General features: G+C 32.7%; 1 protein-coding gene across 5 annotated transcripts in view; it reads left to right on the top strand.

Annotated features, from left to right (window-relative positions):
• LOC113511740 (GATA-binding factor C) overlaps positions 1–18,897 on the top strand; it is a 118,497-nt gene that overhangs the window by 3,002 nt on the left and 96,598 nt on the right. For 4 of the 5 annotated variants that reach the window (XM_026895448.3, XM_026895451.3, XM_026895450.3 and 1 more), the window contains exons 1-2: positions 8,957–9,101; positions 15,682–16,119. In XM_026895448.3, the coding sequence (XP_026751249.1) occupies positions 15,867–16,119 (253 nt within the window). In that variant the 5' untranslated portion in view covers positions 8,957–9,101; positions 15,682–15,866. Of the gene's footprint in view, positions 1–8,956; positions 9,102–15,681; positions 16,120–18,897 lie in introns of those variants that run through there. The other variant, XM_026895449.3, reaches the window with a different exon arrangement.

The raw sequence follows: 18,897 nt of genomic DNA on the forward strand, positions 1-18,897 counted from the left end.
TTACTAATAGGAAAATAAACAATATAATCATGTGAAAATTTCATATAAAATATGTACACACATAAACAGCTATATATAGATATATTATGGAAAGATTACAGAATTAATAATATGACAGTTAGGTATATTTACATACTAAAGAAAAAATTAATCGCCGTGTAGTCCCGGCATAGAATAGGCCAACTTTTCCTTTCCCGTGGGTCTCGTAAGAGGCGATTAAGGGAACATAATGTTTTGGAATCGGCAGCAGCGTCCCTCTTAAAACATCACCAAAGCCTAACTACGGTTGTCAACCGGCCTGTGTTATGGGGATGGCCTAAGTTCAGCAGCGGACGATTAAAAGCTATTATAATAATAATAATTTATTTTTGATAATTCTGACTCCGCTTATAGATAGTTACTGTATTTCACTTGAATTATTCACTTGTCATTGTATATTTTTATTTATGGTGCAATAAAGAGTTAAATAAATAATAATAATTATAGTTACTACGTACATATTTATGTAGGTAAGTGCGTATTGAAAAATCACAATCCGTTATTTGTTATCTCTAAATGTTAATAACTACAGGTTACTAATATTTATCTATAGGTATATAAAAAGATTGATAATTTAATATCTTTCAGTGACGGAAGTATTCTATGTTTTTTGGCAAGAACAAATAACGTTATTATATTAAAATTGTACTTAGTAACTTTTCACCGCGACTTCGTTCGCGTGACCGGGATATGTTTACTGACGGAATAAAAAGTAGCCTATGTTCTTTTCCATCTCGTATAGTATCTATGTGTATACAAAATTTCATAGTGATTGCTTAAGCCCTTAAAGCGTTATAAGGTAACAAATAAACAAAGTCATTTTCACATTTAGAATATTGGTAAGGAATCGTTACTAAGTAATTTCCAAAAGTGAGAGGTTTCAAAGGGTTTTTTTGTATGTAGGTAGATAATTCTTTTTACAAATGATACGGTTTACGTCCGTATTGGTTTGATATTAATTTTGACAATATTAAGGCAGTATTTTTTAACAGACTCATGTTTTAAATGTACCTATACAAATACTAGCTTTTACCAGCGACATCGTTCGTATGACCGAATTATGTTCATTAGATAGGATAAAAGTAGTTTATGTACTTATCTATGACATAAAGTACACTTATACCAAATTTCATAGTGTTAAATCGTTAAGGCGCTAAGAGGTAACAAACAAATAAACTTACTTTCATATTTATAATAAAAGACTACTAAAGATAAGGACAAGAAAGTGGAAGAGTTTGTTTGAACAATTTTCGATTTAACACGTTCTTTTTTAATTTTATACGTACCTATATGTATAGGCTACGGTTACAAACTTACTATCATACATATGGTTTCTCGCCTAAAACATTTTCAGTATTATAAAATGCTAACTGTATAGAACGGCTTTGCCCGTAGTCGCACTGTGACTTTTAATAGTTTACAACTTTCCTCAAGAAGTGAGCTATCAAATGCAAAAAGAATTTTTTAAATGCGACTGATAGTTATAGAGATTAGTGCGTTCAAACAAACAAACTCTATTGCTTTATTATATTATTCTCTTATCCCCATCAGTCGTTAACTGTCCACTGCGGAACATAAGCCTCCCCCATAAGGGGAATTTTGCCGATAGCTGCTACGTATGGCAGACGGGTAGGAAACCGCAGTTAGGTTTTAGTGTTGTTTTAAGAGGGACGCTATTGCTCAACCCTCGGCCATTAAGTTTCCTTAATCACCTCTTACGACACCCACGGGAAAGGAGGCAGTGGCCCATTCTATGCTGGGACCACACGGCACTTATATTATTAGTACAAATTAATTAAGACCAGACCGTTACATATTTTCCTTTTAAAATTTATTCTGTCTATAGATCATTGTATTTGAATAACTTTGCTCATCAACCATAAAATCTAGTTATATAAAACTATGTATTATTAACAAAGAAATACCTATAATATATCTACATAAAATATATTTACATACAATAAGTAGCTGATCACCACCAATCAATGTCAATGTCACTTGGCTTCGTTTCCATACCGATCGTTGGCCAGTTTCGACCACGCCGATTGGCCGCCATGACAGTTCGCGTTCGAAATTTGAATGCGGCCCGAGATGCGCAAACGCTGCCGATTATCCTTCGATAAGATTTGGATGTGTGTGTAACGTGTTTCCGCTGTAGACGCATGTAGTAACCATATCCTGTTGAGATGTAATAATTTATAACAATTCTAATAAAAAAAAAATAATGAATTAAATTAATGTATTTGCATAATTATTGAAAAATAATATCAGAATCGGCTTAATTAATTAATAATGTTATATTATATCAATTTGTTTCATAAAATAAATATTCAATTTGCGTCATAATAAAATTGGCGGTAGTTGTTATATGTACACATGTGTTTACTCAGACAATTAGCCTTTGTCCCTGACGCGACATAAGTATCCTAGATAATTGTACACTTTCAACGTACTGACGCACTCACTAATTTCTTTTCTATATATCATTTTACGTATTATAGGCATATTCTATTTTAAATATTATCTAAATTGTATTAGGTAGATGTGAATCCTACTCAGTGTGGGGTTCTTCAAAAAGGGTATATTAAGATTTCTTCAGTGTCGGCAACGCGTACGTGTGACATCCCTAGTGTTGCAATAATTTATAGGCTACAGTGACCGTTTGCCATCAGACGGGCTGTATGCTTGTTTGCCACTTTTGTGGTATAAAAATAACTACGTAATACTTATTATAAATGTTAAAATTTGTAATGTTTTGATTGGATGATTGTTACAGCTCATGCTTGACTATTTCGAATGTAATTTGGTACGCAGATAGACCAAATTGTAGATTATCCTATACAATATTTTTTTATATTAATTCATATGAGCAAAGCAGTAGAGCTAGTAAATTCTTACTGACATTATAAATTAAGAAAAAATTTTTGTTTGTTACTTCTTAACAGGTTTATCAATCACTGAAATTTGGTGTATATGTATAGATATTAAATGAGATGGAGAGGGACATGGTAGGCTACCTTTTATCTCGGTCAGAGAACATTTTTCGGTCAAGCGGACGAAGTTGTTGGTAAAATTTTACATTAGTAGCAATTTATATTGTTTCACTTTATATTTACTTAGGTAGGCACATCTTATGTTAGACACTTAAAATTAATCAGAATCCAATTTCGTGATAAATACGTATAACGTTTAGCAATTTAATTTATAATTTAATAACATACAAGGCATCGAACACTAAACAATCTGTATCATATTAAAAGAGTTTTTTTTACTAAAAATAAATCACTTGTCTATAAATTATTCAATGTTTGGTTCGTTTTAAAAGGCATCGATCAAACGGTATCGATCGATCGTCGTGGAAATGGAACAAAATAACGCGCGAGCTGCTTGCACCCATCACAGATTAAAACTTAATCTTTAGAGAGGTTATAACCGATCTTCTTTTTTTTTGTAACTAATGACCGCACGGAGGTTTCTCTCGAATTGTAGTTTCCTCGAGCTTCTGAATTTAAATAATGATGCAAATTTAGTTATAATATATACACCTGTATAATGATAGGTTTGATTACAATTGATGTTATTCTTGCATTTTTTTTTTTGTTAATTTTTATAAACTTTATTGTACCAGATACAAAATTAAGAATGATAATAAATAATTGAAGTGAAATGGTACAAATGAAGTGTCTTATTGTTAAACAATCTCTTCTAAATAATATATGTTTTGTGAAAGGTTGCTTCAGTTTTTTATTACTATAGATATAAACTTATTATTTTTAATTAGATATATTATGGCTATTCTTACTGTTTATTTTTTATTTTGGGCACATTTTCCCGTTTACATTAACTTTTTATCAGTGATGATTCTCCTAAAGTAATAAATTTTTTTATTTTCTTCTGAATCTATAGTAAAGTACAATTTAATTTAAAGTTCATTTCTCCTTTACTTGAAACTCTAGATGTGATATATTTGTATTTATACCTTAGTCTACCTTAGTATACCTGTGTACTAATATTAAAGATTTATAGAGTTTTTGTGAAGGAAAACTTATTTGGGAGTCAAGTAACTTTATATAAATATATATTTCAACATTAAATTTTATAAACTTAAACCTACATATTTATACTCGTATCTTGTTTGTTATTATTTTATAAATATTAATTAAAGAGTACTAAAGAACATATTTGTCAGAAAATAAAATTTAGATATTTTGTTATATTTTATTGGAATTAGTTAATAGTAACTTGTCGTGTATTTAAGATTGTTTCAGTTTCCAATATCAATTGAACATAATAAAATACAAGTAAGTAGATATACTTACTGTTCTATTTGTGCGTCTTAAATCCTATCAAATCGGAGTACGTTTTACTGGCATACCTAATCTCCTTTGTTTTGACAGATACTCACAAGTTATTATACATGCACCTTTAATTTTGACAGTTAAAGAATGTCCAGTCCAAGCTTATGGGCTTATAGTCAATACATTGGACTTTATTAATGTGACGCTCTGTAATGTTTATCTGATTAGTAATTAAAGCAGTTTGATTAAGTAAACAATTTAATCATTAATACATACAATTTAAATGTATTAAAAATTGACAACTCTAGTACCTAACAGCTGGAAAAATATTATATTTGAAATGATAATCCAAGATATTTTCTTTTAATAAAAAATTATGTACTTAACAATTCAATAAATACGTATATATATTTTAAATTGTATTATAATTAACACAATTAATTTAAACAAAATTTCTTAACATAACGTATTCCCCACTTTGATAGGCCATAGACCCCAATAGATCCCTTAGGTCATTATTTGGTATCACATCGACCTCGATAAAGAATCAAGATAGTGTCGAACACATGTTTTTTTAGATTCGGGCCTCATCTCGGCCGGGAGGTCTGCGGGGGAAATCAATTATCTTAATTGGAAGTTGGTCTAATCTTAATAAGAGGACTGATAACTGACTCACGATGTGTAAGCTTACATATTTGTAACAAGACGATGAGTGCACGATTAATTTGTTTGTCTAGTATTTTTTTTTTAAGTTTTGTCTATGCTTTATTATTAGGTTGGTATATAATGGTAACATATGCATTTAGATGTATTATGGATCTATAAAGTAGTTCCTACTGTAATAAAAATTACAATTAGTTGAACATAGAATCCTTACTTATATATGTCAGTTATCTCTTAAATGGCTTAACTGTTCAAACAATCTGTTATAAAATTCTATTTCATAATTTTGTAAATGTAAAAATTTGTAAAGATGGACCGATGGATGTTTGTTACTCTTTTACGCAAAAAACTATTGGACGGATTTGAATGACATTTGGTACATTAGATCCTAACTTAGCACATAGAATACTTATGTACTGATTTACGCGAGAGAAGTCGCGGGGTATAGATTAGTATTTGAGAAGGAGAAGGATATAGGGTACTATTTCTACTTTTAACTTTGTTTTGCATTTATAAGTATTTAGTTTGGTTTGAGGTTGTTTAGCCAAGCGGTGTAGGTTCGAGTCTTATCGAAATTAAGCAATTGAAATTAATAATAAAGTAAAATAATAATAAAAAAGAGCCAGCCTTACTTTTCCGTAGGTGTCGTAAGATAAGAAAACTGATTAAGGGAACTTAATGGTCGAGGGATAGGCAGCAGCGTACCATTTAAACGTTACTAAAAGCTTAACTGCGGTTGCTAACCTGCCTGCCAAGCGTGGCGACTACTGGAAAAACCCCTTAAGTAAGGCTTATGTTCAACAGTAGACAGTTAACGGATCATATGATGGTAGTGATGAATGAGGGAGACTTTGTACAAAAGTCGATTGCTTGGGTACCTCTGTCCCATTCGTGTTACAACCGTGAAGCAGTTGTGTTTGCATGGCTGTGTTTCGGTTTGAAGGGTGGAATATGGCTTGAATTTACTGGGTACAGAGGAATAACACCTGAGTCCTCAGGAATGGCAACGCATGGTATCATGGTAGGTATCATGGGCGAAACAGTATACTGTGTTATGTCCATGGTAATGCTCATGTGTATAGGCGACGGATACCACTTTCCATCAAGTGGGCCGTCCGTCAGCTTGTTTGCCATTCTAAGTTGTATGAAAAAAAAAATGTTATTTAATAACATTTTTAATGTTAATGGAGTTCTTTAAAAAGGGGTAAAGAGGATTCTTCAGGGTCGGCAACACGCGCGTAATACCCCTGGTATTGTAGGTGTTCATAGGCTATGGTAATCGATTGCCATCAGGTGGGCCGTATACTTGTTTGTAGCAAACTCAGTGGTATAAAAAAAATTTATACATTCATAATAAAAATACTTAATCTGTAACACTTTCATTTTCAAACGAAAAGGTAAATACATTTACACTTTATTGCAGTTTTAAAGTTTTAAATATTAACCAAATGGTGTAATAAAACTTTGTAATTTATATTTGCATTGGACATCAAGGCGATGGCGCCGACGCGTCGACCATCGTAGCTGCAACCTGATCTCTTAAACGGGTGAGGAGTTCCAGTGAAATAGTATTTATGTCATTTTTAAGAATATTTATGAAATAGTAATTAATTATTTGTAATATATTGTCTTATTACCATCCTTTTTAGATAGCGTTTTCTACTAGTAAAGATGAACATTTTTTTTTTAAATAAATATGAGGATAAAATAATGACAAAAAAGTATAACACTAAGATACTAAAATACTCATACAGCTATTGAGTTTGTAGGTATGGGGAGGGGGTCCAATTTTTTTTATTGTTTTTGACCTACGGTGAAGCATTTACTTAAATTTAGCATTTAAAATATGTGTATAAATCTAGGAAGCTATCTTCACACTACCGCATTTAGGTTGTGCGCGAAAAACGAGCAAACCAGCGGGATATTGCTAGTAACAACAAAATATTATATTCACAATAAAACATTGCTTAATATGTCGGAAGATTTATGCATAAATACACATGGTAAAGTTAGCAACGATTCGGGAGCTTGTTGGCGAGTTAATGAAACAAACTTTCGCACATACCTATTGGTTAGGTTAACTCATAAACCGGAATCAGTGGGTGTAAAATCACAATGTTTATCATTGGTACCGAGTTATAGGCAATCAATGTTGATTTATAACTTGGTTATGCTACTGTGCGATCGGCCGCGATCCAGACTTCGATAGTATAGGCCAGTGGTTCTCAAACTTTTGTGGTGCACTTCCAATGAAAAAAAAAAAATGTTACGGAGCCTCTAAATGAGAAAACCTGGCTTTAGTTACTTAATATTATATTGATTCCGATTATTGTTATTGTATTATTTCATTTCGTCGCCATTATCATTCTGTTGCAGAAAAAAAAATACTGACCGTTTAAGCTACACCGCATTTTGCATTATAATACAAATAAAACATGACAAACAAATATGATCAGCGTGGTTTCTTTTTACTTATGTTATTACGGCATTCCTCTCGCAGAGGCTTCGCACAGGACTTTGCGGAGTACACTTTGAGCATCACTGGCGCTAGAATTATCGGCGCGGGCGCATGCGTGCATCGATCACTCCGACTTGGTATCACGGATCAATTTTATCGTGAACCTGTTTGTGTCGCCCTCATAGTGAATAAAGTTATGCGTGTAATCGACGCCTTTATACGCTACAATGAAGATCTTAAATGAATATCGGAAATGGAAAATCATTTTGTACGCTGATCGCGTTCGCGTGTTTGTTACAATTGATATGCAATTTTAATCTGTTTCAACTTGCGATAAAGTCTCGTCTTTATTGAATAACCGTTGATCAAGGCTCTTATTTTTTTTTAAATCATCATTACCATAGTTATACTGTAATGTAGTTGTTACTAGATAGATATTTTGCTTCTCTTTGCATTTTTTCTTATCTGTATAGTGGATTGCGTTCTGAAAAATTTTTTATATGATGCCTATAGCCATCTTTCACCAACGTATCGTCTGCCACCGGCGGGGAATCCATTCTCACTCCTTAGAATGCAGAATGGTCACACATAGTGCGGTTTCAGAGGAACTCTCTTCTTACGACATTCTACAGATACAATACTTTATTTTATTTTGAATCACATATATATTTTCTTTATTTGCATCTTAGTTCACTTCATCGCTTTCCATGAAGTGAGATCGTTATCAAATGCGGGATTTTTCAATAGAAAAAAGTACAATCTATACTGTGTTAGTTCAAGACTTAGAAAACTTATATTAGTAAGATAATGTTTATTCATAGACATATGTTTTTTTTTCACATGTATTTGTCCATCTCCAACAACTGGACCATTGACAGATATGAAGGATTGGTGAAATGTAGCTTTAAAATTTTGCCGTGTGGGCCCGGCATGAAATAGGCCACCTCTTCCTTTCCCGTGGATGTCGTAAGAAGCGACTAAGGGAACTTAAGGGTCAAGGGATGAGCAGCCGTGTCTCTTCTAAAACATCTCCAAGGCCTAACTGCGGTTGCGAACCCGTTTGCTAAGCATGGCAACTACTGGCAAAACCTCTCAATAGAGGGAGGCTTATAGTTAGCAGTGGACAATTAGCGGCTGATATGCTATGGTGTCATTAGATACAATTTATTATGAAATGTAATAAATTATAATTATTACAAAGACAGATTTTAATAACCGTTAGTTACTTTGGAGTTATTCTTCATATCAACTACTAGGTAGGTATAATTAAAATGATATTTCTAATACGTAATAGACAAATTATATATTATATGTAGAAAAAAAAAGAAAATTTGTTCACCTTCAATTAAAAGATAAACTCAACTAAACTTCGATAAACATCGAAAGGTTTGAATTAGTGAAAATATAATCCCTAATCGGCCCTGCAAACGGCCGCCATCTTATCTGTCCTATCTCATGACATTACGGTGAAATCACACAAAATCGACGTAATTTGTGATAAGACGTGTGATTTTATATTTTTTTTTCGTTATCTATAAAATCCGTTTTTTTCAGTCGATGGTCAGATAGCCGTCTCGTCGGTTGTGATCTATTTATTAAGTTCATTTTATCTGTGCCTAGCTAGATCAACATCTTATCTTACGGTAAGGAGATTAACACCTGTATAATTTAATTTTATAAACATTTTTTTTTATTTTTTTTTCCATCATAAAGGAATAAGTGTGCGTATGACGGTGAACGGGAAACGGGAATTAAAATTCGAACGACTGCAAGACTAGGAGCTATTATAATATATCATTTGGGATCAGGGTTGCCACGTACACGTTGACAACCCTGAAGGAACCTCATTACGCGTTTTTTTATGAAAGGCATCTCGTATCTATATTTTGCATTGCACCGTGTTATAATTACCTAGATACATATGCAATTATGACCATTAAAGTTTTTAATAATATGAGAATTTTCAATCAAGTTGTAGATAATCTTAATAATGTCTACAATTACAGTCATTATATCTATATAAGGACCACAAAGGTACCAATGTAAATCATATTGATAAATATAATTAACAATTTGTTCACAATTACTGTACCTACCCACCACAAGAAGTATTTTATTTATAGATATTTTTTATATTTATAGTTTTAATAAAATTTATTTTTAAATAGAGTTTTTAATTGTCATAGTGTGTCTACATGTCTATTTAATTAAATTTAAACAAAATATATTTGTTCTAAACTTTGTAAAATTTATATTATGAATGATAGACAGGTCTCTTTTCTCTGTGTAATCATGATTATATTAGTCGTTAATTGTCCACTAGTAATTATAGGCTTCCTCCATTAGAGGGGTTTTGTCAGTAGTGGGAACGCTTAGCAGGTGGGTTGGCAATCGCAGTTAGGCTTCGGTGATGTTTTAAGAGGGACTCTGCTGTCTAGCCCTCGACCATTATGTTCCCTTAGTCGCCTTTTAGAACACCCACGGGAATGGGAGCAATGATCTATTCTATGCCGGAACCACATGGTTTAATCTCTATGTAATAAGTACTGCTTAATAAAATCAATAGAAAGATATATTTATACAAATTTATTATGATTGAGCCAAATGAATGAATGTTATAAATGAGTTCCGAATACCTACCTTATTAATATTGAAATACCTAATAAACATTTGAAAGATTTAGTTATATCAGACACCAATTTAACATTAATGTAAAATGTTGTATTGATTGATAAAATAAAACGGTATGTATGTAATGTTACGTATATATATATATATATATATATATATATATATATATATATATATATATATATATATATGATTTTTCATACCTATTTCGGGAGGTATGAAAAACCTCACTATTTTGTAACAATAAGTAATAAATAAATTATTACATTATAAGTTTTATTTATTGGTAGCGGGTAGATACTTAGGTACCTACCTGCCACATAGTCAGTATTATACATTTATATTGTTTATTGTAACAGGGATATCTAATAGTAAATTAATGGCCGTAGTTTTGTAAAAGAATTATTTAAGCGCTTGATTTATTGTTCAGGTTATGCAAGACCATCCTATTTCAACAGGAAGTAAAATTGCTAGTGTCTTAGGAATCTCTTCATAGTTTCTTACGTTAAATATATTTAACATTTAAATATATTTAAAAGTAATAACACTATAGTGTTATTACTTTTTTTTGTATATTCCATTTACGTTTCAGTTGATATTATTTACAACTTGATTGTAACTTTTGTAGATTTCAATGAATACATTAAAAATCGTATTTGATTCGATAAATTCCAATAGTATTTTGTATTATTTCATTCAATAATTTAGTGTAATTGTAAATGCCATATGATTAATGTATTAATATTTTCTATAAGGATTATTATATTTGCAATTGATAAATTGCCAAGTATTTATCATACCTATTTAATAATTGATAAGTAACGATATGTTGAATTGATAATGACAAATCATAATATTTTTTAATCTGCAATTTAATATTATAGCAATTATACGGACTTTTTGGTTAATAATTTATCTATCTATTGGCCATAGGCAATATAGAAATAAATTTGTACGTGAGTACCTAGATATATAGATATATATAAGCTATACCCCACACATACTAAGCACATAATAAGCACAATGTGCAATCAGAAAACTATGAAATATATTTAATTTTACATTTTTTTTTATACCACTGTGTTGACAAACAAGCATACGGCCCATCTGATGGTAAGTGGTTACCATAGGCTATGAACACTTGCAATATCAGAGGTATTACGCGTGCGTTGCCGACCCTGAAGAAACCTCTTTACCCTCTTTTTGAAGAACCCCATGCTGTAGTCTCTTGGGAAAACCTCGGCAGGGAGCTCATTCCACAAACTGAGTGTTCGTGGGAGGAAATATCTCTGAAATCGCGCAGTACGCGACCATTGAGGCTGTAGGACATGAGGATGAACTCCCTATCGATGGCGAGCCGTAATTGGCTAATTACAGTAAGAAATGATATTTGGCTTTTCAAGCGAACCACGCGGTCACGCATTCCGAGCAAGAAAATTTACTTTTTTTCGAAATACTTGATGCTGTTGGCCGCAGATGGCCTTTACAGCTTCACCGGATTTAAATGGGGCGAGTGCAGATGGCACTCAGAACCCACGGAAGGACTCATGGAGCGGCCTTTCGCCATCTCCTGCCCACCGGATACGAAAGAAAATCAACTGTATCTCGTTGTTTTGCATGTAGAAATTAGAATATAAAGTACTTCCATGTGTTAATTTCGAATATGATCTGTTTAGCTGTTTAAAAGTGATTTTGTGCAGACATCCAAACTTACAAACTCTCATATTTGTAATATTAGTAGATATATCTTGTTTATATATGAGATTGGTGATGTGTTTTTATATCAGAATGTTTGATAATGAAAACTATAAAATTTGCGTCAACAAATTACGTGTAATAATTTCATACGAATGCTGTTGCAGACAAAAAATTGTTTTGTTTTGATAAATACTCGTATATAAGATTATGTTATCACATCTGATGGTTTTAGATAGACTAATGTTTTTTTTGCCCCGTCGGATAGTGTCTGTAACACCTATAACTTTAACAATGAATCGATTTTTCACAAGTATACGTACCTATGTAGTCCAGATCTGGTAAGTAGATTACGTCTTTATTCTCTATTCTATTCGAATGTGTTTAGGATATTTATTTTGTAGGATTTTTTTTATTTAAAAAAATAAAATATCTTTCTATTAATTAAAAATATTTTTATTGGTTTAATGGAGTTTATAAAACAAAAAATGTGTACCTGCTTTGATATAAATTTTGTGGCATTATCAACTGACTTCAAAAAGAAGAGATTATCAATTCGGTTGTATTATTTTTTGTTTGTTTGTTCCTTCATAACTTTATCAGTTACAAACCGATTTGGAAAATTCTTCTTTTATCTGAAAGGATATACAAATAGGTACTTCCAGATTGGTCATATATAGATTTTAGCAAAACCTTTTTAGTAGTTTAGTATTAAAATAAAAGTAACAGGATTTGCCACAATTAAAGTAGGTTTTTTCGTGGTATACAATTTTAATTACATTTATAGAAAATGTCACAAGTTTTTAACTAAATAGTTTATCCAACGCGGAAATGCCGCAAGTGTCATGAGGACCTTTGGGTCATTACGAATCATAAATATGACTGATTATTAATTTAATTATTATTTTTTATTAAAACATTATTATATGTAAAATAATTAAATGTAAATTAATTAATCCATTATAGTATTCAGAATAGTTTATAGGTAAGTATAACTGTGACTAGAATATTCCGATTGAGGGTCTCTTAATTGAATTCTCAGAAATTTTCAGATATAATAAAATAATTTATGAAAATATAAAATTATTAGTACAAATAGGTATTAACGGTTGGATACAAGTAATTAATGAAAAACTTATAGAAAAACTGCGATATTTAATAATGATTAAGATAAGTAAATCGATATTTGATATCATTCTGCACTTGACGTTGATATCTTATCTAAATAATTAATTGCCAAATGCGCCACTTAGTGACAGTTACATACTGTAGAAATCATATAGATTTCTTTTTAACTCGTTTACAAAATATATTGCAAAAATACTTGAATTTTCATTTCAAACGAAATCTCGACCTGAAAATATGACAATTAACCAACGTATAAAAATGAGTTTCTATTGTTAAGCAGTTATGTTTGTATGGCTGTGCTTCGGTTTAAAGGGTGCCATGCGTTGCCATTCCTGAGACCTCAGGAATGGCAACGCATGGGAGGTATCATGGGCGAAACAGTATACTCTGTTATGTCCATGGTACTGATCATGTTTATAGACGACGGTTACCACTTTCCATTAGGTGGGCGGTCAGCTTGTTTGCCATTCTAAATTGCATAAAAAATACTTTTCTCTCATTCTCTAGGTACATTTTTAGAAGTAGTATTTAACATTTTATTGGCGAATGAACATGAAATAAATATTTTTTAAATAATTTTCAATTTTAACTGTTATGTCTTTTTAATATATTTTTGAATATTTCAGTCTGGAATACGATGTTGTTTTCGCGTTACGATTTCCTTTAAAGATTACGCATAAGCATAATGCCTACTTATACATTAGATTAGATAACTATCAAACATAATAGTTATATTAGGCGAGTAATTATAATATACATATCTCTCAACGGAAATTCAAATAATAAAAATAAAAAAATAAAAACAATAGAGATATAAACGGAGGCATACTTTGAATACTCCGTTTATCTCATATTATGAGAAACAACAATATTTATTTTTCATGGGGAATAAGTAGGTTTGTTTATAATTTATCATTACCGTAATTTGATGTAGGCCATGGAGCAATACTTAGCATAAACATGGCCGTTCGTACTTGGTGATATACATCTTTGTAACTTTATGAGTAATAAAAAAGCAAAGCTGAAACATACCTTATTTAGTTGTGTGTTTTTTCTTTACCTACACCTACTCGTTAACTGTTAGGCTAAACTATTTAAATATTTGTCGGATACAAGCATGATTTATATAAAATACGCGTAACATATACTTAATTAACATAATATACCTAAAATGTTACACGACTGCTGTTTATTTTTTTTTTTTAATATATTTTATCATATCTTATGTTATAAATGTAAAAGTTTGTAAAGAGGTTTATAGGAGTATGTTTGTTACTTAACCACGTTTAAACTGCTAAACAATATGTTTATGAAGTTTGGTAAATGTATATACGAATATTAACCATACTCTGGTTGGGTTAGGTTTTAATACTGATTTACGTGCCAATCCCCCGGGGATATAGACAGTAAATAAGGAAATAGTTCTTGATATATCATTATGACAAGTGGCCTAATTCCAGTAGTTTCAAATACTAATACCATTAGTGTAAGGGTAGCGCCCTCTAGCGTTAAGAGTTTCTACAATATTTTTTTATCCTAACGTGGCTTACCGGACGCGACTATACGGTTTTTTGTAGTTACAACTCAGCCGCTATTATTACTTACTATCATAGATAGACTCAAGACTTATAATTATTATAATGCGCTCGTTTATTTGAAATTACAAATAATGTTTTGAATTAATTTGAAATGCTAATATAAACAAGGAGACTGCTTGGCGGCGGTGTGAATTGTGTAATCAATGATTAAGAACTACTTACTCGTATATTAATATGCATTGTTAGAACAAACACACTGAGTTTGTGTGTTTGTTTGGGTTCCATTTTTGAATATTCGGTTATGCCTAACGTATAAATCAGATGCCTTAATAGATTATGTCGATGTTTAGGGAAATGCGATCGTATCAAATTAATTTACCATTTTTTAAGGTATATACATATCTGTTATGCTGTGTGGTCCCGGCATAGAATAGACCAGCCCTACCTTTCCTATGGGTGTCGTAAGAGGCGACTAAGGGAGGGAGAGCGATGGGCAGCAGCGCCCTTCTTAAAGTATCTCCAAAGCCTAACTGCGGTTGTCACTCCACCTGCCTAGCGAGGCAACTACTGGCATAACCCCCCCCCCCATCCCCTTTCCTAATGACGGGAAGCTTATGTTCAAAAGTGGACAGTTAATGGATGATATTCTTTCCCCTTGGGTGTTGTAAGAAGCGACTAAGGAAACTCAATGGTCGATGTATATCTGTGAGAATGACGATGATTTATCGAAATCTAAAGAAAAAAGGTAGTTTTTTAATTGATCCAAAGTAAAAATTAAAATATGGTTATTAAATCATACGCACTTATTACATTTATTCTATATCTTAATCTGAGCAGTAGAACAGAAGTCATTTAGCTATCTGGCATCGTTTCAAGCAATAATATCAGGTTTTTCATCGAGTGTCAAGTAACTAGCCGTACGCTCACTACAGATATAGTGAAGAGATACGTTCAGTGAATTTAGTAGCAATAAAAATCACGGCTCGGTTGGCTAACAACGCTTAATGCGCCCTTATCGCTTATCACGGCGGTATCGAGTGTTGTTCGCGCGATATCTCCTAATCAAATTGGGAGCGTATCGATATCTCGGACGTCTTACGATTGCGCACCACTATTATCTTAATTGATTGCCTTTTTTTGACAAAATACCAGCTTTGGATTATATTCTTTTTACTTTGATGTTGCGCAAAACACGAAGTGCCTTTTTTCACCTTTGTCTTTCTTTTTACAGATACGTGCAATATGAATTCGCCTTTAAGATTAAGAGCGTCATTGTAAAGCCGCAGCTGCAAAAATGCTAAGACTGAGCTCGACTGACATCGATTAGTGTTCGAGCGCGAGCTAATCCCAAAACAATTGACTGTTGAAATGCGGATAGGGGTGTGGACTTACAGTGCGTGCGTATAAAAGCGATGCATGGTGTGTGAGGTCGGAGCGGCGGTCATGGACATGAGCGGAGAGGGCGGCGGCGCGGGTGCGGGGGCGAGCGCGCTGCAGCAGCGGTGGTACGAGAGCCGCGTCAACGGCAGCCCGGCCGCCGGCGACGTCAATTCAGAGGCGAATGGAGACGGGTTCTTCCATTCACCGCTGGAAGGCGGTCACCACAGCCGCGCCCGTTACTACCATCAGCAAATGCACGCCCCCTATTCGGCCGCGGTCAGTTCGCACGGTGAGTATCACTTATTATCCTATAAACCTACGTTTTCGGGATTATACTTACTTATTAGATTTAGTTTATAGATATGTTAAATATTGTTTTTTTAATTAACTTCTGCTACATGTCGTAGTAATTAAGTGCGCAAAGTGGACCTCTAATTCCGCAGCTGAATCTGTCAGATTTAAGCAAATTGCTCCCACGGCCGGTAGGCAGCCGTCGGACGTTATCGTCCATCAGACGATATCTCTCCAAAACTCCACAATTAATTCAACGGACCCGACCAGTCAAAATCGCCATTCTGTAAGGTGACAGGTTAGGTAAACACGATCTAAAATGGGCCTCGGCCGTAAACGAAAAAAATAATACCATCTTTTTGTTTTTTCTTTTTGAGGTTTAAATTTTATGGCCGCTATAAAGTTTTTCGTGGAGACAGGTGGCTCTTCTTTATATTTTAACTACACTTATGGGCGCATACAAAAGTTCATCTAGAGCATGGTGCTTAGGGACTAGATTGGCGTGGGGCTTGGGGTCCGCGCAGGGACGAGGGCGATTTGAATTTATTTAGCGGTGCGCCGGTAGTGATGTGACACTTAAGAAACTGTGTCACTTCTCGGAATCGGAACTGGGAATTGATTTCGTCGCGTTCACAGCAGTTATGTATTGTAGTTTATGGGAGTCCCAGACGAACACGGGCAGGGCAGCGGCGACGGGCGGCTGAGCGATATTTGGGTTGTTTGTAAACTTTATCGTGTAGTGTCTTGCTCGATGTGGCTTCTTGTAATTCTGATTATATCTGAATCTGGTGTATTCGGTTGATCAACACGGCGTCGGCTTCTCGATTAGCTCACTTAGGTATTATGTGAAATTATGTGTACATTTTAGCTGTTAATGCTTTTAAAAAAGGAAAACAACAGGTCATTTTGTGAAAACGAAATGTCTTTTTTATTTTTAAAATAATTATATTTACAACTCAGTAAAACGACGTATCAGTTGGTAATAGAACAGTACATAAAAAAAAATAGTAAGTTCATTTAATGATTGCGGAAAAAACTTTGTTTGGTTTTTGTGTATTAAACATGATAATATTCTTTGTTTGATCTGTGTCTTCGCAATTGCAAAGTACGAAGGAGTAGTAAAAAGTATTTTTAAGTGTACCGAGGGTCACATAAAGTGAGTGCGATGACAACTCGAATCGTTTTCACTTGGGACGTGGTTTTACGAGCGGCCGCACTACGTCGCTAACCGGCACTGTCCACTGTATTAAGGCTAGTTTATTTACTTGCACGTCTCGAATTAACATTGGTTATTATCAGGTAATGCTTACGTTTAATGCGAGACAGATATGTGCACGTCTTTAATTAATCGTCTTAAAAATATTTTTTTTTACCTTTTTTTTATTGGTATAAAAGTATCTAATAATTCTGATCGATTCGTTGGAATCTTCCCTGACTAAATGGGTGACAATAATTTTGTAAAAGATTAAGTCAATTTTTATGAAAATGTTTTTCAGACATATGTTTCGGTAGGTACAAATTTTTCAAAGCAATTATATTAATAAAAATATGTAATTTACAATAGGTAATTACATGCTATTTAAATACAAAATAAAAATCCTATCTTTAACTTATCTATAACTTTTATATTGTTTACTAGATTTATCCGGGACATCTTTTATGTAATCGTGATGTGTTGATTGACCGAAATAAAAAGTATCATAATCCTTATGTATCTAAAATCATTCCATTATATATCAATATTGGTTGAGATTTTAAGGAACTAAGAGATAAGAAACAAACAGATAAAGTAACTTTTTACATTTATAGTATTAGTAATTTTTAGTTTACAGTAAATTCATTCAATTAAAAGATGAATAACATTTTATCTAACGGAGGTCAATTAGTTTAAAAATAATAAATTTTATTTTAAATTATTTAAAAATAGAATTCCTCTGACGTAGGTATACAAATACTTAATATCGGCTGCTATGGTACAGACGTGACCCCTAAGGTAATACGATATGAGGCCATTTTGACGTACCTCCCTTATTTATGGGCCAGCCAAACGATTGATGACATGTTCAAATTTATTTATATGGAACTGTCCAAAACTTTATAGTTCCTATGCCCGCTCTAACTTCTGTAATGTTACACCTGGGATATTAAAGTGTTACAGGACACTGAAACGTAATATCCAAATATAATTAGCTATAATATTTAAAGCGTTACTTTTAACAAATTAAATTTTTACTATTCCACATGATTTACTTATGTTTTTGGAGGCAGGAGAAATATTAATCAATCAGAGGCACAGAATGATATCTGATGAAACTGGTTTCGAGATAATATCGATATACTAACCAAGTTTATGAAATTTGTTTAAGTATAATGATCTTTAATAAAATACAGATTTTATTATTAATTATAAGATTGTATGATAGAGCGATAATTTTGTCCGGGGAAAATCTTTGATGAGGAACGTCGTAACAAGGCTGTACGCTGTTAATTCTCAGGTTTCCAAGTAGCTATAGATATAATCTCTTTTCAATACAAGACTTACTTGTAAGACCTACTTAGGTATTGGCAGAATTAGTAAATATTTTTTGGCATGCCCTTTTATTAAAATAACGTTGTATAAAATAAACAAATATCTATTATATTATCATTCTCGTATTATATATCTTCGAATATAGGCAATTAAAGTGATTATTTTATTCGAGACTTAATACATTACTTAGGAAGGTATTTGGCTATATGCTTATATCTAATAATTCTAATCTAAATTATTTGTAGT

The sequence above is a fragment of the Galleria mellonella genome, unplaced genomic scaffold (genome assembly GCF_026898425.1).
Source record: "Galleria mellonella isolate WM207_F2 unplaced genomic scaffold, CSIRO_AGI_GalMel_v1 utg213, whole genome shotgun sequence".
Classification (NCBI taxonomy): Eukaryota; Metazoa; Arthropoda; class Insecta; order Lepidoptera; family Pyralidae; genus Galleria; species Galleria mellonella.